This window comes from Bactrocera oleae, chromosome 3, assembly GCF_042242935.1.
Source record: "Bactrocera oleae isolate idBacOlea1 chromosome 3, idBacOlea1, whole genome shotgun sequence".
Taxonomy (NCBI): Eukaryota; Metazoa; Arthropoda; class Insecta; order Diptera; family Tephritidae; genus Bactrocera; species Bactrocera oleae.
Window position 1 is genome coordinate 93,825,702 of NC_091537.1, and position 24,178 is coordinate 93,849,879.

The window sequence follows — 24,178 nt, forward strand, 5'->3', positions numbered from 1 at the left end:
CTTACTCATATTATTCTATATATTTGTCTCCAATTGGCATGCTACTTTTTCTTGACACTAATTTGTTAGCTCTGGAGTAGAATCCCGACGAGGGCTATAAAAAGTATATGGTAATTGAGTTAAATATATAAATTAAAGCAGCTCATTTAGAATTCTACTTTATCGAATCGTGTTAAATTTAAAACATGTTCGTTTCAATAATCTTCTATGTAGAACATATTTTATTAAGCCACATTTGTGTACGAGCAATGCTACTATTTTTCAATTAGCAGCAGAATTCCATATACATACATATTCCCATGTACCTACAATTACATAGCTAGAAACCACAACTACTGCACCAAGCATGAAAACGCAAATCAATCATCTAATCATTAAATCAAGCTGTTCCTTTGCCATGGAGGAATTACAGTAATCATTGGCTTCAAACGCCCTCGCCCTCCGTTGAGGTTCAATTAGCATAACAAAGGATGCGCACTCAGCTGGCTACATATTCGTATGTATGTGTGTGCGCGTAAACCCAGATGTGAGTAGTTGGCATACTCGTAACGGAATCAATAACAAAAACACAAATTTATTGGCGTACACTTTTGAATTGAGTTCATTTATCAGCCCCAAATTCAGAGTTCAAGTGCGCCCACCAATTAGGGTTTCTGGTGGCAATGCCCCTAGCTCACATCGTACTACATACAAATGTATTGAAATTTCAGCAGAAATTTTTGTTTCAATTGTGTTCATTGATTATTAATGAACGTCTACATTTTGTGAACTCGGACACTATCTAAAAAAATTTAATTTGCTAGTTTATTGTATTGATTAAATAAGTTTTAGAGTTGTTGTTAGTGAAAAATAGCAATTAATTAATGGACATCGAATGGAAATTAAGTGTTAGACAGGATGTCAGCGATATGCTAGCAGTATTATGACAAAGAGTTTCGATTAATATGCCACTTTGCTAGAAATATCTAGACTGTAGAAGAGTTGTTGGGGGATTTTCGGTCATAATAAAAGTGTCAACTGATAACTAATATAAATTAAAACCAATATATAATATGGTAATATTTTTCGAAATTTTTTGGTATGTAGCAATTACTAGTATATAAATTAACACATAACAGAAATAGCCAAAAAAAAATATTTTTCTATTTTTATGCTCTTGCAACACGTTGCTACAGAGTATAATAGTTTTGAGATAGATAAACGGGGTTAGTATTACAGATGGGCGTAATCGGACCCCACCCATTAACAGCTATTAATCAAAAATCTATAAAATACCGAAATCTATAAAATAAGATGCGAGGCTGTTATTTAGTACAACGAATTTTTGTAATGGGGAACGGCATCAATGGTTTAACAAAGTTTAAAAAATTTAGAACTTTTTATCGTAAATATTGGTTAATCTGTAAGATATATTATAAAAACTCGGAGAGGATCCTTTTCTGATAATAGTATGTCTGTATGTCCAAAATGGGTTGAATCAAGTGAATAATTCCCTTAGCCAGCCCCCATATACATAATAGAAAGATTTTTGAACTTCCGGCTGACTTAATATCGCATAAATCGGCTAATAGGTGAGTTATCTTAATACGCGTTTTTTCCTAATTTTGGTGCATGAATGAATAAAATCGGCTGAAAACTTGCATTTTACCACATATAACCAATATCAGGATTTTCAACATATATATTGTGGATTGTATGTGAGGTACTATAATGAAACTCAGAGAGCACCTGTTTCTGTTAATAATACATAGTAATGCCAAAAATAGATAAAATCGGGTCAATTCCACCTCTATATCCCATATACCTAATACAAGATTTTCATATTTCTGGTAGACTTTATACCGTACCGAAAATGTGTAAAATTTGTTCTCGAATTACGCAAACTCCCATATACTTCCTATATACATAAATACTTACTCGTACGATGATTTTCGTTTTTATAACAAAAGTTATGACGAATATGTCGTTGAGTGCGTGAATTATATATTCATAAAATTAATTGAAAATATATTCTTGAGCATACCTTAGTAATGTCAAAAGTTGGTGCAATCAGACCAGACCTTTTTTGCCCCCAATATACCGTATATAGTGATTTCCGAAATATGTGATAATTTAGTGAAATTTAGTGGAAAAGCTTTTTTAAAAATGATGAAGGTATATCCTCGACTTTGATCCTGGCAAGTAGCAAGAGTCTTAAATGTTCAGTTTCGCCCGAACATCGCCCGAAAACCGCCCTTTCTTATCCTAATTTTTTGATGGTTTGCAAAATTTTACGCTTTGCCAATTGTTCACACCTCCATGGACTCATTAGAAGTGATTAAATTATAACTAAGTGTTGATTAGTTAAAAGCAAATTATTGTTTGACGTACTTGGAATAATTACATGCATGTGTTCAAATCAATATGTGCAGCTGCAAATGTTATGCAGTGATGTGTCGCAGTAATATCAACTAGTTATTAACTCTTTTGCAACTAGTTAACAACTACAAGCCAAGTCGACAGCCCATTTCCATACATGTAATTGATTTACGGTTGCTATCCTACGAGATTTTGTCTAGTTCAGTTCATATCCTCACGAGCAATTTTGGTATACATTTTGAGTTCTTCTTGTTTTTACTGAATAAATACGAGATTACTGACATAAGACTGATCAATTTCCAATCACAGCTAAAAATCGGTTCAGCTCTAGGTTGCGAATAATGTATTAAAAAAATAATAGAATTAACATTTAAATTTATTTTGTAATCACGAAATTTTGATTTAAAAATTTTTAAATCCCATATTTTTGAATTGACATTTTTTTCGCGCTTACATTTCAATTCCAATTTTTAAACTTCGCAACCCTTTGTAGGTCTGATGCGTTGAGTGTTTTAAGCAAAAAGTTCTAGTTGCCAACCGGTCTCGGACTAGTCGAATGTTTCATTGCGCGTTAGCTGCGTATATGTTGTTGTTATAGGCAGGCATTATTGATTCATCAATATCATTGCAACAGCTCAGGGATTCTATATTTCGCTCAATTGCGGTTTTGTGTATGTGTGCGTGTTTACATGCAATTAAACTGATTTGTTCAATATTACGCAAAAAATACGCTTTTAAGGATGAATTACAGTCAAGTTTATACGAATTTATTACAACACATTTTTCAAATTAAGAACTGAGTCGAAAGCTTCATTTATAAATACTTTTGCGCAAACGAATATACGCTGTGTCACTGCTCAGTATATATTTAAAAACGTGGTCTTCTCAGTTGTATAATTAACGGAATGTTCATGCTATATTTAGGTGTTGGTTGGTTTAAGGGATATTATGTATATATATGTTGAAATATAGATTTTGAGCATATGTATATCTAAGTAAATACTGTTTGTTGTAATTTTTCTTTTGTTCGTTGATGGCGCTACTTGCTTTTGTTCTATTGTGCCTAAGGGCCAATTAAAATAACATGCGAGCAGCTTTGTTGGAAGTATTTCCATGTTCATATATTTAACGCTCAGTTAGTAAGAAAAAATAAATAAATTGTATAATAATATGTGTTCAAAACTCCATGAGAATATGTAACATACAGTTGTAGAACATATTATTTGCATTTAATTAAGACTTTTTTGCATAATGATCTGCTGTTTGGAAAACATTTATTTGTTTTTTTGTAAATAATATTTTTTTCTAGTTACTATTTTTTTTTTAAATTTTGTCATTACTTACCGACGGACAGCAGACAAATAAGAGCGCAGCATATTGCCCAATTTAGTAAATAAGTAAGCTGCATTTTCTAAAACACGGTTTGGTTATCTCAAATAGTCTTTATGTTTCGAATACTGTGGCAGCTTTTGTGGATTGCTATAACGCCGGTGGTTTTATTGAATTTGATGGCATATTTTTAGAGCTGATTGACTTTACTGGTAACGCTTGCTGCTTTTTATTGTTGATTGCTTAAATAATTCTGGAAGAAATAAAAGTTTTCTCTAAGTATTATTAAAACTGAGAATTTATGAGCAATTAAGTAAAAGTTTTATGTTTAAGAGAAGAAAGAACACAGATTATAATGATTTTTCTCTAAACTATTGTTTTTAACGCCTAAAAGTACGCGATATATATGTACATATAGGAAATACACCGCATTCGTAGCCAGCATTGGACAGTATGCATTTTGTTTTGTTTCTTACCAATTCTCCAGCTGTGTTTTGTAGATTAATCAGAGCATTTTTCAAGATATGATTTAAAATAGTTACGTACATGGACGAAGATGTTAAATAAGGCGAGTGAGAGTGGATTACGGTTACATTGGGAAAAATGTCAACTTGATTCTTGGGATGCGTGATCGAGAAAGGTGGAATTTTACCGTCGAAAGAGAAGACAAAAGCGGTTGAACATTGTTCGATTCCGAGCAGTATAAAGGAGCGGCAATGCTTTTTAGGGTTAACATAATCTTTTGGGCGATGTATTGGTGATAAGGCAATGGTAGCCAACCCGAAACGCGAATGAGGATAGCAGATGCATTAAGCCGCGTATATTGTTTACAAATTGGAGATTCGTTGAATTTTAGATTGAAGGAAGCTCTATCGTATGACGATTGGATTAGGTCAGTAGGGAAAGCGTTAGAGAACGGACCCTATGCAAAGTTTTACATAGGAAATTAATTACTATATTACAATCCCATCTGTGCGTGGTTAGTTGTACCTCCGGATATGGAGCAAAAGATTATAAAGTTAGCACACAAGCACAGACATTTTGCGGCCAAAAAAACAGAAAAGTTTTTAAATAAAAATTTTTACATACCAAAGCATGCATTGAGTGTTTTATCGCAGATGCCAAGAGGGGGAATAATGAGCGTTATTGACTCCAATCGATAAGTCTCAAGAATAGTTAGGAATCTATCTTATAGACCACGTGGGTCCAGTTGCTGCAAGCTTCCGAACCGAACTTCGGCTGCAACAAAACTATAGCAGCCCTCATAGGTGCATTTCTTATAGCATAAAAGGGTATATAAAGATCTATATCTATGCTATAGTGGTCCGATTTTTCGGAGGTTATAGCATTGTCTTGGACAAAATGCGGTGTCGAATTTCATAGAGATATCTCCTCAAATACAAAAGTTTTCTATACAAGAACTCAATTTTGATCCTTCAGTTTGTGTTATACAATAACATATAGCTATATTCGAAATCTATTTGAAGTACGTGCTCTAAGGAATAAGCTGATGAGCACAATCGGTTCGTAATTTCATTGATTAACAAATGTAGATTTCATGGCCCTTCATTACTCTTATAAACATTTATGCACATATATTAGTGTAATTTGTATTCCCGTACATGCTCAGAACAAGTTCACGTCTCTGGCAATTCATTCTTTTCATATTCTTTGCCACTTATCCGACTTTATAGCGCAATTTGCTAATCTGAGGAAATATTTGCATATAAACTTTTGATGGCCACACCACCACAACCGCATTGTTAATCCCTAGATCCGTTAGCAATTTTCACACCCTCGCCAGTTACTCACCAGCTAACAAGAAGAAGCAAGAAGATACCAACAAATATACGGAAAATGATTGCATATGACACTAGCGGTACATAAGAGGTTTTTATTGTAAATGCACACATGCTTGACATAATCCGTTAATAAATATTTACAGCTTACTGGCAGCCAAGTCAGGTTGGAAAACACGAGTTGTGCAAAGTCAGAGCGAAATGCAAATTGTTCTGGGATATATGGCTTAATAACTAGCGGAAAATGGAAGAAGTGAAGTTGTGGAAAATTAAAAAAAATCTCTTTGCAAGGAAAAATCACTGAGAAATGAACGGTTAAAAATTTCAGTAAACTTATTGGGTATTGGTAAATAAGCAATGTACTATTTTTTTAAATATTATAAATTAGATATTTTTAACTTTTCTTGGTTCATGCGAGAGAGACATATTTAGAGTATATTCATGCCAAATGACATTAAAATGGCTGTAACTTTGAAAAAAATTTTAATGTTGAAGAGATACTTCTACCCTAAACAGGTATATTAAGTTTTTAACACCCAAAATTTAGCTATGCTCGTCTGTCTGTATATACAAACTAAACGATCCGAATCACGTGCTTGTATGGATAGATTTTTCATTTGGCATGATATCTTCACGAAATTTTGCGTGGATTATTGGTTAGGGCAAAGGTGTAATCTCCAATATTCCAAATTGTGAAAATTGGATCACTATTGCTTAAAGCTGCTAGCTGACCGATCCAAATCAAGTTGTTATAGTGTTACTTTTGTATTTGGGAAGAGTATTATAGCTTCTTTGCAGCCGAAATTAACGTTTATTCTTGTTTTGAGTATCGGGACCATTGGAATTTAAAACAAATTATTATTTTTTTTTTTATATTCCAGACCAGATTACCACATAAGTTCAAATATTTATTTAAATTAGATATAAGCTCCGTAAAACTTCATACTTTATATCGCATTGCAGGAACTAATAATGCCAACCGAGCAACCATAAACAAGATTTATTTCTTAATTGGCTATATTGTGTCTACTATTCCGGGAACAATTCCAGCTAGATTAATGTGCACACAACTTTAACGAATAAACAATGCGGGCGCACACATGCACATGCACTGGCTTATGTGGGGATGTGCAACAATGCACACTTTTCAACGAATTCGTGTGTTTGTAATTGTAACTGTCCCCGAGAAAAAATGACATGCAACAAAATGCGTTGACTTGGATTTAGCGGTAAATGTAGAAATGGTTGCAAAAGCAATTAAAAGTTTCATTTTAGTTTGCCTACAATTCGCTTGGAGGGAAATGGGTGCGGAGAATTAATGATGGCAAAAGAATTGTAAATAAAAACAGCATGCTAGTGGAAAAATGCAATTGGAAATGGATGCAAAAAGTGATGATACGAATGTACAACTCACTTAAAATTCTGCAACTGTACCTTGAATAATAATTTTTTATTTGTATTCAATTACAGACTTAATTACTGAAGTCTCGTTGAATATTTCGCAGACGAACTTTGTAAGAAATGAAGGCCTTTTTTTATATTTTATGTCCCGATTATATCGGATTGGAAACAAGTTGGGTTTCCGTTGTCCTCTAGCGTTCTTGTGCTGGACCTCTGAACTTTGCATGCCGCTTAGCAGGCGCTGTTCAACTAGCTCCTTTGCGACGCGAGATCTTTCTGGCTTAGTCCACTGAACTACTTGCTCTCAGTACGGTTCATCGTGCGCAATCGTAGGAGTTCTTACTTATCATTGTCCAATAAGCGTGCATGCGATAAGCCTGAAAATTTTGTCAGATGTTAACTGTCAAGGTTGTATGGAGGAAGCAATATGCCGACTATTAGTATTCAAAAGGAATGACATAAGAGTTGTAACAGGTCACTGTCTAATTGGCAGACATATCAGCAGACTGGGAACACCATATAATAACGGAGATAGAAAAATAAGATACTATACAAGTATATCATCTTCTAAGCAAATTCAAGGCTTTGTATAGGAAAAGAGTCGCATCAAATGGCCGAGAATTTCTTGCCGATGTCGCGAAGGTTGCATAAATACAACATTTTGTATTGAAGAAATTCATCAGGAGCACAGGGTGGTTCAGAGAGGACCACCGGGACCGGGCCTCCGAAAATCGTAGTCTCGTTGTCAGACAAGTACTACGTACCTAACCAACTGTCAAAGTTGTATGGAGGAAATGTACAGGCAAGACTGAGGTTGAAATATCTCGGTAGTCATGTCATCGGGGAACCCTACGAAGTAGTTGGAATTAAAATCAGCCGCATTAACAAATTTGTGGCAGACTGAAGGCGTTTTTTCTTAATTTGTGAATTTCTTCGACCAACACTTATTAGTTTTTAGACATCACAATGGACCAGCGTTCTCAGCTGTCTCGAGTGGAATCCGTTTGTGGAACAACCTTTTAACTTAAGTTAACCTAACCTTGAGTTTATTGAAAACATGCGAAAATTCTATGCAATAATGAAAATGATTCAATAAATATTATGTTGCGTATACGCCATGCACAACCCCAATGGCTACCAGAAAGTGCACACTCACACTGGACTGTTTTGGGAAAAGTCAACATTATGTGTAGAATGTAAGCAATTTGTGTTTAATTGTATTGACTTGTAGTTTTTCCTACCACTTTTCTATTTTCAGAAATTGCCAATAAATGAACATGAAAACTGAAAATGAAAGCGAATCGGCTAACAATAACGATCAAGTGTAAATACGGAATGTTGACAATAGCAAAACCAGCGGTAATGGTTAGATTAGTGGTTGATTATGATTTTGATTGCATTGATGGCAGTGATTTTGGCCATGTAATATACTAATGGAATTAATATTGCATGGCATTGGTTTAAGTTGGTCCGTTATATTGCAGTTTACATTCAGCTGGCGTGCATTTGCATGTGTATGCGTGTGTGTCTGTTGCCTCGAAGTACATAGTTTCCGCACAATGTTTGTTGGCGCTCAACACTTCTAGAACAATTGCAAATGTTGACAGCAGCGCTTGTTAGGTGATTATCATAAAATTGTATGCGTTGAACGCATAGTTCCAGTTTGGTATTTGCAGTAGATGTCATTTTTGCAGTTCATGGCAGCAGAGGGGAAAAAACATGAAAAAAACTGAAATTTTTTTGCTATGCAAAACCTTAAAATTTCGTAACACAAGCGAAAATACTTTGATTTTTAGCAGGTGCTTAGCGGAGCGAAATACTCACATGCTTAATAGAGAAAGGAGAAATTTTATGGTATAGATTATTTAAAACTAAGCCACTTAAATTCTTGTAATTATTTCCTTTCAAATATTTGTCGTTGGTTAATAATTGCCGTGCAAAAACTTAAAGCAGACGCATCTCAATTTTGAATGCTGCGCGTTAAATTTTGAAGAGAAATAAAGTTCGTAAACTCTCCTATGGAGTACTATAGATTTGTATTGTATATTTCGAAATTATAGTTAGAAAACATAACAACCTTTTTGTGTTTCCTCATATAAGGTCTAGTAAAAAGAAATCCATTATTTTTCCACTAAATGGATTTGGTAATTTGTATCTTGCGTTGTATAAACGCAATCGGGTTGCGCTATATGGCATATGGCAAGATAAAATGTCGTCCTAAAAAACTTCTTAGACAGTTTTGTGATTGCCTGACTCAGTATTGTTTGAAATACACGTCAAAGATGAGCCAGAAATACGCCCTTTCTAAACTTTACAGTTTTGAAACTGTAGGATCAATTTATGAAAAAATGTATTTCTTTTTACTACATTCCTAATTGATAAATATTAATATTAGTAAGCTCCAAATAATTATTAATATTATATTAAAATATGCGGGAAATATTTCCTCTAATGTGAGCAGTTACAGCATTCACTTTATTTCTCAAATTGCTCGCATACATGCATATATTCAAGGCATGATGACGGCTGCTGTGACTTAAAAAAAAAATTGAACGTTAATTCGAATGACTAAGAAGAATGAAAAATACGTGGTTAGATACTCGTATGCTTTGATGGCGTCACCAAGAAAGTATTCCTTTGGCTTAAATCAATCATGACTTTATTAGAACGTAATAAAAAGCTGATTTTCAATTTGCTTCAATTGCCAATGATTCCCGCCTTTCTAGTAATACAAACAATTGCAGCTAATGTCATATATATGTATACGTACATTTGCTTGATCGAATAAACAAATGTTTTCAATTTAAAAATCAAGTTTTCTAAAGTTGTCAAATTTATCTCTAAATGTTGCAGATTTATTTTTTAACATGCAAGCAGTTCAAACCAGCTCAATATATTGTAATCAGATTGTCAAGTGCTAGGCCAATTAGAGTGAAGCGTGACACCATTAGAACCTTTGTGAATTTAGCTTTTGTAACTTTTATTTTAAGGGTTGATATTACCAAACTTATAATATGAAGAAATTGCGAAAACGTTGTGAGTAAACCCGGCGAAGCCTTGAAGGTATCAACTGCGTGAATTCCATTTGAAACAATTTTGTATATCTTTAGTAACGATACCCCATACATTCATTATAGCTTCAGCTTGGCTACTTACCATAGTTTCACTAAGTTATATATAACATAGACAAACACACACACACTGAAGTCAGTATTTTGAACATCTGTAGGGATAAGGAAATATGTACATCGATTATCATCAATTTTTGAACTACAACTTCAACCAAATTTACCACGATCATTTTCAGCAAAAAAAAAGTAGAAGCAAATGATTTATAACTTTTTACAAATTAGATCGAGTGATTTGTGAGTGATGAATGACGCAAACATTCGGGATGATATTATCTGGCGATACACAGAAGAATGCTTCAAACTAAATGACAACAATTCAGGTCAGTCTCTCAGGCCGAAATGTTTGGGATAACAGCAGATGTCTAGTGGGCTTCTACTCTAACGAGCAAGTACATGAACATCCTCCGTAGCTAACTCGCTTAACATCATCTGGTTACCCAGTCATATATGAATTGAAACAAAAAGGCAGACTAGTTGACCCGCTCTGCTTCAGACCATTCAGCTCCTTCAACGGTTGTTTGAAGCAATGGATCCTAGAGGAACACCTAAGGTCTTGGAACACTAGCAACACAGCACATACCATGAGGTAGTGTTAATGGAAGATAGACCAAAAAAACCTTTAAAAATGGATTCGGCGGAATCCATAGCAACCACGGAGGTTTATTAGACGCTGGAACATTATCTTTGCGAATACCCAGCTTTCAGTCAGATGAAAAGGGATATATTCCACGGCTTCCAATGCTGCAACTTAAGAGACATTGGGCAGCAGAAGCATAAAAAAGTAGAATTTTTACCTACCTATAGTGGTTGGAACTCCTAAAATCGTATTCAAATACTTAAACTTGCGAACTAATAATGCCAAAATATTGGCTATTTCTAACATTTTCTATGTTTTATTTGAAAAAAGCACTGTTTCTTTGAAAAGACAGTCAGTATTATTCGGATTGTCTGGGCCTGGGTCTGGGCCGAGACTAAATGAAAAATTATAAAAAAGAACATAGTTGTCACCCAACTCTGTAACGATATATAGAATCTGAAAGCGGATTTTTTCCTAGTTCGGCAGCATTTCTAAATACTAGCTAGGAGTTGTAGAAAGAATACTCTACGTAAACAGTTTTCGCATAGATGGTATTTTATGCCCATTCCTAGAATTTTTGCAGCCACTAACTTGTGAATGACTTTTTCTATGAAATAATATCACACATATATTTTTTATTTTTCCTAAACCTCATTTTGTAATTATAAATTTAGCTCTGGAATTAAAATTGAGTTTCGCAGGTAACGAATGAAGTGAACAGTGAAATAAAGTAGATAAAAGGCATGAACGATAACACAGTTTAAATGAGAAAAGTAAATGAAGTGCCTGACAGTGCCCTGGGGTGGCCGGCAAGTGCGCTTTTGCCCACGTTATCGTCGTCCAATCCCGCTTATACTTATGTGCTTTCCTTTCGTTTCCCGTCCTGGCTATAGTTCGACTCTTCGAATTCTAAGCCCGTAGTTAGTTGCGCCGAGAAGCTTTGCGCTAAAAATAATATTATTGAAGGATTAAAGTTTTCGAGGAGTTGAATTGCAATGCAACTAGAGGACGCCATGTAACGGTGCTCAACTCATATTTCCTGTGCTACGAGTTGGGGCAACTTTGGCGCCAGCTGCAGGTGCAACAACAACAGTTATAGCAACACGATGAATAACTACACGAGATAGAACGTAAGTCGGAAGGATAATTGAAGTAGTTACACGGATAAATGCTGCACATTGTGCACGCCAAAGGGAAGCGAAGAGCCTAGGTGCCGGTAGCTGGCTACTTTGCTCCCGCAATGACGGGTCCGCCTTGAACTATGAATGTGTTTATAAATTTCTTGCTGCGTATTTATGTACTTATATGAATTTGTGTTTGTCATGTGTATGTCTGTCCGTCCATTTAAGGCGTTTCGTGGAAGTTGTTCCGCTAAGAGTTTAATCGGCAGCAGAGTGACTGCGGCAGAAACAGCAGCATACAGCAACTTGAATTTCTGTGCATTTTTATCAACTTAAAAAGATGCTGTCCATTTTGTTCTTAATCCCCAGAAAAGTCTGCTCAGTACGTTCATGAAGTTCGTTAAAACTCGTAGATCTGCTACCAAGGCAACTTTTCAGAAAATTATTCATTTGATAGCCAAGCGATTGCTTCATTATTCTGCGCATAGATTTAATGCAAATGAAAGACAAACAAAACAAATACAACTATTTGAGTTGTAGGCGATGTTGTGTTATTGTTGGTGAGTGGGTAAGGAGTCTAATAAGCCAATATCTATGGCATTAAAGTGCAGTTACAATCACTTAAAATGTTAAGTAGTCAAATAATTAGCGATTTATTAGTTCCCGTGGGCACCTTTAAATTTCTGAGCATGGAGATTATTTTCAAAAATAAAAATAAATCAAGAAAAAACGTTTTCTTCGGCTGCACAGAAGCAATAATACCCTTCACAGGTGCATTTCTGATAGCAAAGAAGAGGTAGAAAACTAACTTTATATCAATTTTGATCGGCCAGTTTGTATGGCAGCTATATGCTATAGCAATCCGATCTAAACCATTTATATTTCGGAGATTGTAGTGTTGCTTTGGATAATAATTCGTACCAAATTTCGTGAAGATATCTTATCAAATAAAAAAGTTTTCCATACAAGGACTTAATTTTAATCGACCATTTTGTATGACAGCTATATCCTATAGTGACCCGAGATCGGCAAGTGTGACAAATGAGCAGCTTCTTGGCGGGGAAAAGGACGTACTCAAATTTTAGATCAATATTTTAAAAACTTGGAAATAATTCCTCGCGGTTATACAGATGAACGGGCAGACAGGCGGACATGGCTAAATAAACTCAGCTCGTCGCGGCCCGGCGTTTTCTTCAAGGTTTTACAAAATTTGTTGTTATAAATGAAGATTAGTACTGGACTCAATTTTTCCTCCAATTTTTAAAGTACTATCTACAAGTGAGTGATGGACTATATTAGAAGACTTTATGTCAGTTATACCTTATTCTGCAAATTTTGCTTTATTATTATTTGGAGTGTAGCAAGTGTTATAATAAACTTACTTGAAATTTAGACTAAACAGGCGTTTGACTATTTTATTAATCTAATTGAAAGCAGTTCTAGATATATTGTTGACATATATTTTCCATTACTCCTCATTGTATTCAGTTCTCTGCCGGAGAACTCAAAGAAAAAATATCTTTGAATCACCAAATCTATGAGCGTGCCAACTGGTGTGAATCAAAGTCGGCTAGTAGTAGTTTCTTTGAAAAAAATTTTTAAAAAAAATCAGGTAGTGTAGTGTTCGAATGGTAAATACGCCGATCATTTTAACTCTTAATCCATATATTTCTAAAAATTTTATTATGAAAATTTCTTTTAGGCATTGGAACATAAGTGTTAACATGTGAACACAAATAGGTTGTTTAATTCATTACATAAGTCTAGTTAAAACCTTAATTTAAATTTACGGAAGAAAGTTCTCCAAAATCGCTTTGTAGCGAAGAAACCATCAGTCGTTTGTGGGGGTGTAAAAAAATATCTCAGATCTGTTAACGACAAAAAAAAAATTGTGCACATTACTTTTTAACAAAATTTATGACACTTCCGGAAAATTAATTGTCTCCCAAAGATTTTGCCTATGGTTTGAAATATTGCAGCTGACATGATGTGGTAACTTGTAACTAAGTTACTAAACGACTTCTAACATATTGAAATATACAAGCGATACCATTTTTAATTGACTTTTCTTTACTTATACAAGAGAATCCTGTAAAAGAAATGATAACTTCATCCTAAAGTCGTACGTGTAAATCCATATCATGACTCTGGTCATCGGATAGTGTGTATATACACTTTTTTGCGGAAAGTAATGTATTATCATCACTTGGTTACCCTTGCAGTTGATATATGGCCAAAAAAAAAGTGTATGCGACCAAATCTACCGAAACAATAAGAATATCCCTTCATAGTCTCAAGATGTATGAATTTTTAAGTAGTTTCTTATAAAGTAAAAGTAAAAATTTGTTGTCTTAAGAACTGCAGCCAAAAGTTGTAATAAATTGTTTTAAAAATTAGAAACAAGAATACCAAAAATTTTTGTTTTTCATCTGAAACCTGTTGCGCTATTTCTCAACAGCTTTATTAATTTACTGCAAAGTCTCAAAACGTGTGATGATTTAAAATTTATCTGATCAACGATTTACATACCGCTCTAAATAAAATGAAATGCTAGTGGCAGTTACTCAAATGTCAAGGCACTTACCGTTTAAAATTATTCCACAATTATATCGGCTATTTGTTGATATGTCCTTACATAAATGCAAAAGAAAACTATTTAGATATATGTATGTATATTTTTTTATTTCCACGAAGTCGTGATATTAAACGATATTGTATCCATTTCACAATTTTAAATCACTTTAAAATCTCATGTTTCACTTCACTGAAAAAAAGATAATTTTTTATGTTATATTAAAAAATTTGGCAGAAAAGTTTTACAATAAAACTATATAATTTTCCTCCTTTTGTTCCACAAGTACCGAATAAGTACTTTTCATAGCTCTTCTGAATCGATTTCTCGCATATGTTGACTGCTTTTAATTAAAAATTGTGTATTCCGTTTTAATTGAATGTATTTTAATGAATGCTCAAACACGCACAGAATCCCGAAAGCACGCGCCCGCACATGCACACACACAAACACACTCGTAAGTGCATATGCACATGTGGCACTTGAAGTCAAGTAATTTGCTCAAATGCAAATTGACACAATCACATCCTGCGAACAGCCACCACCAGCCGCACGATTCACAGCAAGTGCAGCGGTCAGTAACGGCACCGCGAAGTGACGGCCCAAAGTGGCGGGACGCGCATGCAACTTTAGCTGCACATGCACTGTTGCACTTGCTACACAGCGCTACTGTTTCTTTTGCTGTGCTTCGTATTTGTTCAACGGGCTAATGACCCGATGCTGTGTCAATGATGTTGTTGCGTCTGCTGCTTTAAAGCATAAATGTTTTTGTAGTGAGTGATTTGCGCGTTTTTTGTACTTTTGTTGTTATGCAAACAAATAATTTAACTTCCGTTTTTCGATGCAAAGTCGGTACAATGAATTTCGTAGTAACGGTTAAAAGGCCGAATTTATTAAATGAAATTTAATTTCACGTGGGCTTTAAAATGCAGCACTGCACTACTTTTGATTTAAACACGCAAAATAAAAAAAAAAAACTTTGAGACACTGCAACAACATCGAAAACAGTCATGCATCAATTACACTAGCGATAAATTGAGCAGCAACGGTGGCAGCAATCAACCGCAGCGCACGAATGCAATCGGCACTCAGTCAGTGATTCGCGTGTGATTGTGAGCGCAAAATGTTCATGATATATGGCTTTTTGTTGGCGTTTTCTGTTTTGGCTCATACTTTTTTATTATACTTTATAATACTTTTATATTTATTTTTTAGTTTTTTTAATTCTTTTAAATCTCTGCACTTTGCTTCACTTCGCTGCTTTTGATTTTCGATTTCACTGCTGGAATGGCTTGGCTCTGGCACTACCATGTTGTTCGTTTATTCATTCCTTGACAAACTAGCTTTTGAATTTCGACGAGAACACGGCAATGCACAAATAAATTTCAGCTGTCACGCACGCTACAACATTTTTTGCGAGCGGGCGAATTGTGCAACACACTAGTGCCACAAAGCCGCAAGCGGATGCTTCGAATGTATTTTCCTTAACCATTAACAAAGTATATAGCAAAGCATGTACTTAAAATGAATTACTTTAGGTCGCACATAAAGCGACTATATAATTTCGAAAATATAAATTCCGATCTGTTCGCAAAAATTCCGTGCGTTTATTACAAATATTATTAGTTAACCGCAAACGGTCATCGGCCAGCAAAAACCCAAAACCGTTATTACACGTTCACGCACGGCATACACGTTCGCTTACATAGAGAGCAAAAATACAACTGAATCCTTCAACTAAATGCACCCAATCGGCAAGAAAATACGAGTGCAAGAATTGGTCGCACGACAGGATGTCAACATGCCGAGGATGCTTTGAACGATTAGTGGATATCTCACTTCAGCATTTGACTGTGGTGAGTATGAGTATGCGGAAACGATGTCACACGATTGCTTAGCCACCCACCCTCGGCCGCGAGCGCGTATGATTGAGCTAAAGGTTGGTGTAAAATCACTAAACTAAGCAGTGCTAAGGAGTTAGAAGTGATGTATCTCATCTGACCGCACATAAAGTGTGTAGCTGTGATTTACCAATGCCGGGAGATTGTGAGTGAAAAGTAAGTGAGCAGAAGAGTACACTGTACTCAGATTTTTATTAGCTGAGTACACGAGCGCGCATTTCATTCAACTCGGCGATATTTGAGTGAGTACTGGTATTGAGTAAAGAGCACGGCGGAGTGTTATGAAGCTTCTGTGCTGGTTTTATCTATAGTTATTGTTGTCATGCTTTTGTTGAAGTGTTTGGAGTGAAAATTTGCAGGCTGATTTCCAACAGGTGGTTGTCCAATTTCTAATCCATACGTAATGCTGAGTGAGTTTATTTCGAAGTAGAGGCGAAACTATAAAACACTTTATCAATTTTTATTTGTTTTATTTTGAACGATTTATTCTCGTGTCATGAAATACATATGTATGTGAAAACGTTGTCAATTTAGGAAGAAAAATACTATCATTATACAGGGAAGTCGATCAAATAAAAATATAAACATAATAAAATGACCAACTTCGATGAGTTTATTGGCCTCAACGATTTTGATATTGAGATTTGGCGAATGTTACTTGCTGAGTTCCTCGGTACATTCTTCTACGTGTTTGTTGGGGTCATTAGCACGGTCTCACTATCGCAAAATCTGATGACCTCTGTAGTGCCGGTTGCCTTCGCATTTGGACTAGCATTGTCAAGTATATCGCATGTGGTTAATAGGGCTAGTGGTGCTCACCTGAATCCTGCTATTAGCATAAGTCGACTGGTCGTTGGACAAATGAAATTGCTGAAATGTTTATCCTACATACTAGTACAGTGCATCGGTTCGTGCTTAGCGGCATTTTTGGTGGAAAGAATTTGCCCGGGATCTTCTCTTGCACGGAAGGACGGTGTAACAAGACCACTATATATGGGCGTTTGGGAAGCACTGCTTCTTGAAATGTTCATTACATTTATTATGGTTATGGTGTACAAATCAATGGCAGATCCTACACGTGATGATTTACATTTATCTGGCCCATTAGTTGTAGGCCTTTCCGTCACAGCGGGACATCTTGTCGGCTACTTGTGTTCGTCATCAAGCATGAATCCAGCGCGTTCTTTCGGGCCGGCACTTGTAAATGGCAACTTCAACGATCACTGGATCTACTGGGTGGGACCGATTTTGGGTGGCATTATGGCTTCAGTTTGCTATCACTTTGGTGTACAGGATCGTGAAGCGCTTAGGAAGAGACGGTCTAGAAGAAATAGTGCCAGGCGAAAGAGTTCTCAAAATTAATAAAAATAGAGTTTAAACATTTGAAATTAAATAAATTTGTGTTTACTTACAATGCAGATGTATATTCTTAGTTTTAGATATATAACTTACACTAAAACTATAAAGAAAATATTAAGTCATTCCCGACAGAAATGATTGGGTTATAAGTTTAGTTTAGATTCCTGTTGAATAATAACTTCATTATTGAAGATAAAAATCAGTCTGGATTCCTGTTCTTAGATTTCATTAGCATTTTTAGGGAGAAAATGGTCTAGAATACCTAAAGATTACCAAAAATTGCTGAGATATATATTTATATTTCAATAACAAGAAAACGTTTTTTGATCAAGTGGTCGGCGTAAATACAAGATCTTTTAGGTTCATTACTATCAGCAGCATTATACAATGTACATTAATTAGCCATAATACATAAATATATATATATGTCTCTTTCTATTCCGCTACCTGTTTGAATTTCAGATCTTAGGTGAACCTAAGGTGAAACAGAGTTACAGAAGGGTACATAAAATAATTTCCGTTAACAATAAAAACCAGATGAATTTCAAAAAAATCGATATATTTTTTTTTCATATTTTCAAAATTTAACTATTTAAGAATATGTCTATGAAAGGATTTTTGAAAATTTAAATGATAATCGGAGATTTTAGACATTTTGCTAACCCGGCCTCCAAACTGGTTCGGCGGCGTCTAATCGAACAAAAGACTTTATACGAAACCTTAAGTGCGTATTTCTCAGACCAAACTTTTTCAATACGATACTTATTTTTAAAAAATACGAGAAAATGGACAAAATGTAAAAAAAAAACTGTTTCTTTCCAAACAGTCGCCATTTTGTCAAAATGTTTTTGATTAGGAGGGTTCATGGATATGCTTATGTGCCAATTTTTTGAGACACCCAACTTCATCAGCCGTCAGTTTTTTAAATTTTTAACTTATTTCTATACTCTTGTAACATTAATAAATAACTGATAAAAAAATCGATCGTAAAAATATTGATTGCCCTCTTTTACAACACTTTAAAAATTACCTGAAATTCATGTGTCTAGACTAGAATACCCCCTTCAAAAACATCGATATACTATAGTTAGCTTTTCAAAATTAAGATCTCAGCTCTCGACACTACCTTGAAAAGCAATTCAATGTGAAAATAATTTATATAAACAAATAATATACGTGAGTGTAATTGTTAGTTGTCGATATTTTTGTTAAAAATTAAAAAAAACTCTTAGGAGAGATTGTAACGTACAATTGAAATGGGTTGGCAAGAATTTTTCGGTACTCACGACTTCAATAGAGGAAGTGTAATACTGTTGGCAACTGAATTCTTTGGCACTCTTGCCATCGTCTTTACCAGCATTCTTACAATGGCACAACAATATGTTGATCAGGAAGAACTGAAGAGAGCAATAGAGACTACTTCCTGTGGTGCCTCAATGGAACAAATTTCGCTCGGGTTAGGCTTGGTGTTTGCCGCTGTGGCCCAGGCGCTGGGTCGTCGTAGTGTTTGTCATTTCAATCCCGCTGTAACTTTGGGATACTGCGTTGTCGGTGAACTGAGCTTAATTATGAGTTTCTTATTCATGGTTGTGCAATGCTTCGCTTCTGCTCTTGGAGTCTGTATGGCGCTAGTTCTACTGCCGGCAAAATTGGCAAATAAACACTTAGGTGTACCAAAGCATCCTCATGTATCGGTGTTGGGCACGATTGTAATTGAAATGTTATTGACCTTTATATGGGTCTTTCTGTCTCGCAGTGCAGAGAGTCACAAGCTGATGGGCTTACGAGATACGGCACCGCTGGCCGTTGGTGCCACAATAATAGCGGCTTACTTAGCTGCTTATCGGTTGACCGGCAGCAGTATGAATCCCGCTCGTTCTTTTGGGCCAGCTCTGGTGTACATGGATTGGAAGGATCACTGGATTTATTGGTTAGCTCCGTTTGCTGGTGGTGTACTGGGAGCTTTGACTTATGAATTCTTGTTTAAGATTAGACCGCATAAAGAACACATAGAAGAGGAACAAACCATGGAATAATCCTTGTTTAGAGAGAAAAGACATAATGTAGGTTTTTTGGACTGAAGAATTTGAGTATATTTATGTACTTATGAAGTTGAGCTATAATTTAGCAATTTCTTATACACCAAACTATTAGAAATAATAAAAACTGTATTCTCTCTTGGCGGCTGAGTTCACTGCTTATCTTTTGTATTTGGCAATGCTCGTTTAGTCTATCCTAAAATGCGGCTTTTTCGACGTTATTGTAAAAATGTATGTTCGTTTACTTTTTTAGAAGGAAGTGGTTCGTCAGTTGCCCAAGAAACCGTGTAAATCGAAATAAAAATCATGCAGTGAACTTAAAATTTGTGGTTTAGAGAAGCAAAGATCTGGTATAACCACAGGTAGTTAAGAGTGACTAGTACATCGCTAAATCGATAACAGTAGTGTTGAAAGACCAAAACTTGAACTTCGTTATTAATATACACCATGATTCTATTGAATATACACTATTTGAGTAGAAGGCCATTTGCCATTGAAAACTGTTTCACATAATGCCAAAATATCGTAAATATTTTCTAATTAAAGGAAGAATATAATTTAGAGTCAGCTGAACATCCGCCTATTTTTTAACTACGCAAGCATGTTTCCAGCTTTAGGTTCGAACGAATTGAGAAGCTATTTATTCCGACGGCAACTACTTTGTGAATTCTTCGGCACATTTTTGCTGATGCTGGTGCGGAAGACAGTCAGTACGGTGGAGGACACTCAATGGGCCGTAACGAAAATATCATTCGCTCTCGGCCTAACTGTTGCTGCCTTGACCAAACTATTTGGTCGCATAAGCGGCTGCCATATCAACCCTGCAGTTTCTATTGCTTTCTTTGTTGTCGGCGAGATGAGCACGTTACGTCTATTTTTCTACATAATCATGCAATTATTGGGCGCAATTTCGGCAGTATCCACGTACACAATATATGCTTTCGCCAATTCTAATGCAATTCAAGAGCCTAGTGCATTGGAAGACTGGCAAATAATATTATTGGAACTAATACTCACCACTATGTTCATCATGCTGTTTCGAACAATGTCTGATGCACAACATCGCAGTCAACGGAGTTCCGCGTCTATGGCCATAGGCTTTGCATATACAGCATGCCTTTTGAGTGGCACCTCTATATCGGAGGTGGCACTGAATCCGTTATTGCATTTTGCTTCTGGGCCAAATATATTTGCTGGCGATTTTACACCAGCTATTGGATCAATTCTGGGTGGCATTTTTGGAGCACTGACGTATGAAGCCTTGTACATGCCGTATAAACGAGAACCACGCACCTCGAGCCTTTTCGATTGGCTACGCAATACGCCATCAGCAGAGAGCAAATCAAACGTTCGTTAATTTTGTATTTTGTAGAAAGGATTTGGATGCATTACTATTATTTAATAAAACTTGTTTTTGTCGCCTTCATTGTGTTTTTGTTTTAGATAATACTTTTTTACCAGTAACAAACTATTTGTGGTAAGTTGTCAAAGAACAAAGACGAGCTCTAAGGCCAATATGTTGAGTCAAGTTTATTTTCCAATAACATATTACTGACATATTCGGCTTAAGAAATTCTGTAAATATGTCTGTGTCTGAGGACTCCCGAACAGCAATAATATATCAATGCTGCTAGACATGCGCCCGCCATCGAACCTATCCAATAACAATAGTGAAAATCCCACTCATTAACAAGTATGGATGCACTTAAGGAACGCACTGGATTAACGCCACCACCCGATAGAAGAATTGCAATTAAATAGGAGCCCAAGACAACAAAGCCGATTGCAAACGAGCCATTTCCGTATGCATCTTCATTTCGCCGCTCGGTATTTACAATTGCCATGATTATCCAAATAAATGCTGCTAAAGCTTCGACGATGCAGAGTTCCAACAACTCGGTACCCATAGAGGGCCTTAAAGGACGTTGATCCTGGTACATTTCTTTATCAAGTACTGATAAAATGATTGCAGTTGCCGCCAATCCGCCGAGTATTTGAGCAATTACATATCCAATAAAACAAAGCAGACTCATGCCGCACACTAAGAATATTGCAAGACTCACAGATGGACTGAGATGTGCGCCGCTAATATTACCAAGTGAGTGCGACACCGAAAATGTAGTGCAGCCCAATGTGAATGCCACTTGCACAGGCGAGGCATATGGCCACTCCGTTTCGCTTGGCTTAAATAGAGTACACAAAATGCCGAGTAAAACAAAAAAGAAGGTGCCGAGAAATTCAGCAAACAGTGCACGCATAAAATCCAGGTTCCAGTCGGAGGCACCAAAAAAGTCTTGCCAATCCGTCATTGTGGGGTTCTCGATCAAAATGGTCTGCTTAAGTATTCCTTTGCGAGTATTTGAATTTGTTTATAAATAATGTATGGAAAATAGAAAACTGCTCGACTATCGCTGCTCTAATGTTTGTGTTTTTTCTTTGCTGTCAGGCGAAAACTCAAAAGAGATGAAAATAAATTAAATGATGCCAGGACTTCTCATATAAGTTCGTAAGCAGAGTTATGAGCAATTGCTGGTAAGCTAGTGAACTCACTGACGACTTGTAAGAATCGTTATAGTAGGTAAGAAAGGTAAACTGAGTGGCTTGATTATGGTGGTCACCGAATACTTTCAGAAGATGCTTATATTTAGTTATTAGAGTTCCTTCCAGCTTTGAATCACTTGAAATCATTAGATATATATTATTGAGAAACTTATATAATACTTTATACCCAATATTGAAATTTTTTTGCTTTATATTAATTTCTACTTACTTGTTATTAAACATCCAATCTGCCTAGGATGAGTTTTGCTGGAATTTTGACATATGCCTAAATATGCACTTGTGTGTGGCTACATTCGACTATTTGATCTTATTGCATTTTTTTTAGCAAAATATTTAAGTACAGAACAGACGTTGTGTTTTTGTTTTTACCATACGCACCAAAAAAACTGATTACATTCAAGTGGAAATTGTCATAGTTTTCTCGCTTAGTAATTATGCAATATAAGGCTATTGAGTGCTCTTGTATTTACGCAAATACCAGAATATTTAACGAAAATTAATTGTTTATTAAAGAAAAATATTTAGGTCAATTACTTTGGTTAAAGTATACAACATGTGCATTGCTGCATATTTAACTAGTTGTTGGTACCCAAGGGAGGGATTGCAAAACTGTAATTCGGTCCAGCGGATCTCAGTAGGAAGCGGCATTTGTGGTTTGAAAATTTATAAAAAGTGGGCGTGGCTCAACTCTTAATAAGTTTAATGTGCATAAATTAAAAACCACTTAAGCTATGTTAATCACCTAAACATTAAAATTTAAATTCTTAGTGAAACTTTTGAATGGAACTGTTTGCAGTTCTTTTCTCCTGTCTGAAATTAAATTTAATATCCCGGTTCGGGATTTTAGACCTTTACTGCTAAAATCCTGTAGATCAAATTTTGAACTAAACGAGCATTTATAAATTCTTCGAAAAACCAATATTGAATTCTTAGCCAATATTTTTTGATAAAAAATTTTGTCAACACCTGAAAATATGTCCCAGGCTTAGATCTTTCAACGAGAGTATAAAATCTTCAGTTACGTTCGAACTTAATAGGCCTGCCTTACTTATTTTTTACTAAAAGTTTGTTATATAATACCAGCATTATACATTTGAAAACCGTCGTGAAAGTTTGAAAAATGCTTCATAGCTTTAAATCTATATGGCGAGTTAGAAATCTCGGTTTCCTTTCACATATGTACATACAAGTATATACTTACTTATACACTTTAATGTAGCCAGAAGCCAACTTGTGAGCTACATTTGTCCAAATATCTAATATACGCTGCCAATTTATATAATATTGGCAAAAATAAGACTATCAAATGGGCACATTAACACCGTGTACTAATTTCCCTCCCAAATGTCCAGCAAATTATTTTTATTGCTAACGCCAATGGCATGTAATCGCAGACGCTCGTTTGTTTGCCGATTTCAGTGTTAAGCATCTAATCGGAGAACTCACCTGCATGTTGGCATTTTTTTTTGTGGTTTTCTTCGCAGCCTTGGTTTCCTAGAAAGCGTCCAATTTGCCATATTAAAGTGACTGCACTACTTTAGTTTTTGCTCTAATCTGCGGTTTGTTGTTGCTGCTCTGCACATTACCTACTTTTCTTTTCTTATCTGCTGCCATTTGCTCACTTTAGGGAAGTTGTTGGACAGAGCGTTCATTAATTTTATGACTTTATTTGATGGCTATGCTGGGTGTTGCCAAAATAGTAAATATAACGGCGCCTTGGTTACCATCTGCACATATACCATAAATACGTTAGCATGTGAGTGCATTAAGATTTCGGAAGTTATTTAGCAAAAATCTTATGAGTATATACAAGTACATATGTATATTTGTGTTGGAGAATTATTCACGCTTTTTGTCCAAACGGAAATTGTGCCAGCTACCGCTTGGTATAATTCTTTAAGCCATGCCCATATATTCATATCATATGTATGCTGGCGTATTTGGGTCGATGCTGAAGTATTGTGCTTAATTAAAACAGAAACTTTGCGCAATGACTTGCCAGACAAGCAACTTATAACTATTGATTTAC

The 24,178-nt window shown here is 35.6% G+C and overlaps 5 protein-coding genes across 7 annotated transcripts in view; 3 read left to right on the forward strand and 2 right to left on the reverse strand.

Moving 5' to 3' along the window:
• The window catches only part of beat-Ia (beaten path Ia), a 104,740-nt gene extending 88,752 nt beyond the window's left edge, over positions 1-15,988 (reverse strand). For 2 of the 3 annotated variants that reach the window (XM_036360139.2, XM_036360137.2), the window contains exons 1-3: positions 15,822-15,988; positions 14,301-14,480; positions 3,703-3,940 (exon numbers count right to left, since the gene is read on the reverse strand). In XM_036360139.2, the coding sequence (XP_036216032.2) occupies positions 3,703-3,766 (64 nt within the window). In that variant the 5' untranslated portion in view covers positions 3,767-3,940; positions 14,301-14,480; positions 15,822-15,988. Of the gene's footprint in view, positions 1-3,702; positions 3,941-14,300; positions 15,211-15,821 lie in introns of those variants that run through there. The other variant, XM_070107268.1, reaches the window with a different exon arrangement.
• A 716-nt stretch (positions 15,989-16,704) lies between these two features.
• Positions 16,705-17,603, forward strand: LOC106625781 (aquaporin). Its single transcript, XM_014245609.3, has one exon. It carries the CDS (start codon positions 16,784-16,786, stop codon positions 17,549-17,551), a length of 768 nt encoding a protein of 255 aa, XP_014101084.3. The 5' UTR covers positions 16,705-16,783; the 3' UTR covers positions 17,552-17,603.
• A 1,032-nt stretch (positions 17,604-18,635) lies between these two features.
• LOC106625857 (aquaporin) lies at positions 18,636-19,737 on the forward strand. Its single transcript, XM_014245678.3, has 2 exons — positions 18,636-18,724; positions 18,781-19,737. The coding sequence occupies exon 2, from the start codon at positions 18,805-18,807 to the stop codon at positions 19,582-19,584; it is 780 nt and encodes a 259-aa protein (XP_014101153.2). The 5' UTR covers positions 18,636-18,724; positions 18,781-18,804; the 3' UTR covers positions 19,585-19,737.
• A 321-nt stretch (positions 19,738-20,058) lies between these two features.
• Positions 20,059-21,013, forward strand: LOC106624186 (aquaporin). Its single transcript, XM_014243874.3, has one exon. It carries the CDS (start codon positions 20,189-20,191, stop codon positions 20,942-20,944), a length of 756 nt encoding a protein of 251 aa, XP_014099349.3. The 5' UTR covers positions 20,059-20,188; the 3' UTR covers positions 20,945-21,013.
• Positions 21,014-21,309: 296 nt separating this feature from the next.
• LOC106625827 (aquaporin-2-like) lies at positions 21,310-22,241 on the reverse strand. The gene is given in 2 exon segments (XM_014245649.3): positions 21,310-21,459; positions 21,462-22,241. Coding segments are annotated over 2 exon segments (495 nt in total). The 5' UTR covers positions 21,897-22,241; the 3' UTR covers positions 21,310-21,399.
• Between the last annotated feature and the right edge of the window lie 1,937 nt (positions 22,242-24,178).

Coding starts and splice junctions, on each gene's coding strand:
- LOC106625781 (XM_014245609.3), top strand. CDS start 16,784: ATGACCAACTTCGATGAGTTTATTGGCCTCAACGATTTTGATATTGAG.
- LOC106625857 (XM_014245678.3), top strand. CDS start 18,805: ATGGGTTGGCAAGAATTTTTCGGTACTCACGACTTCAATAGAGGAAGT.
- LOC106624186 (XM_014243874.3), top strand. CDS start 20,189: ATGTTTCCAGCTTTAGGTTCGAACGAATTGAGAAGCTATTTATTCCGA.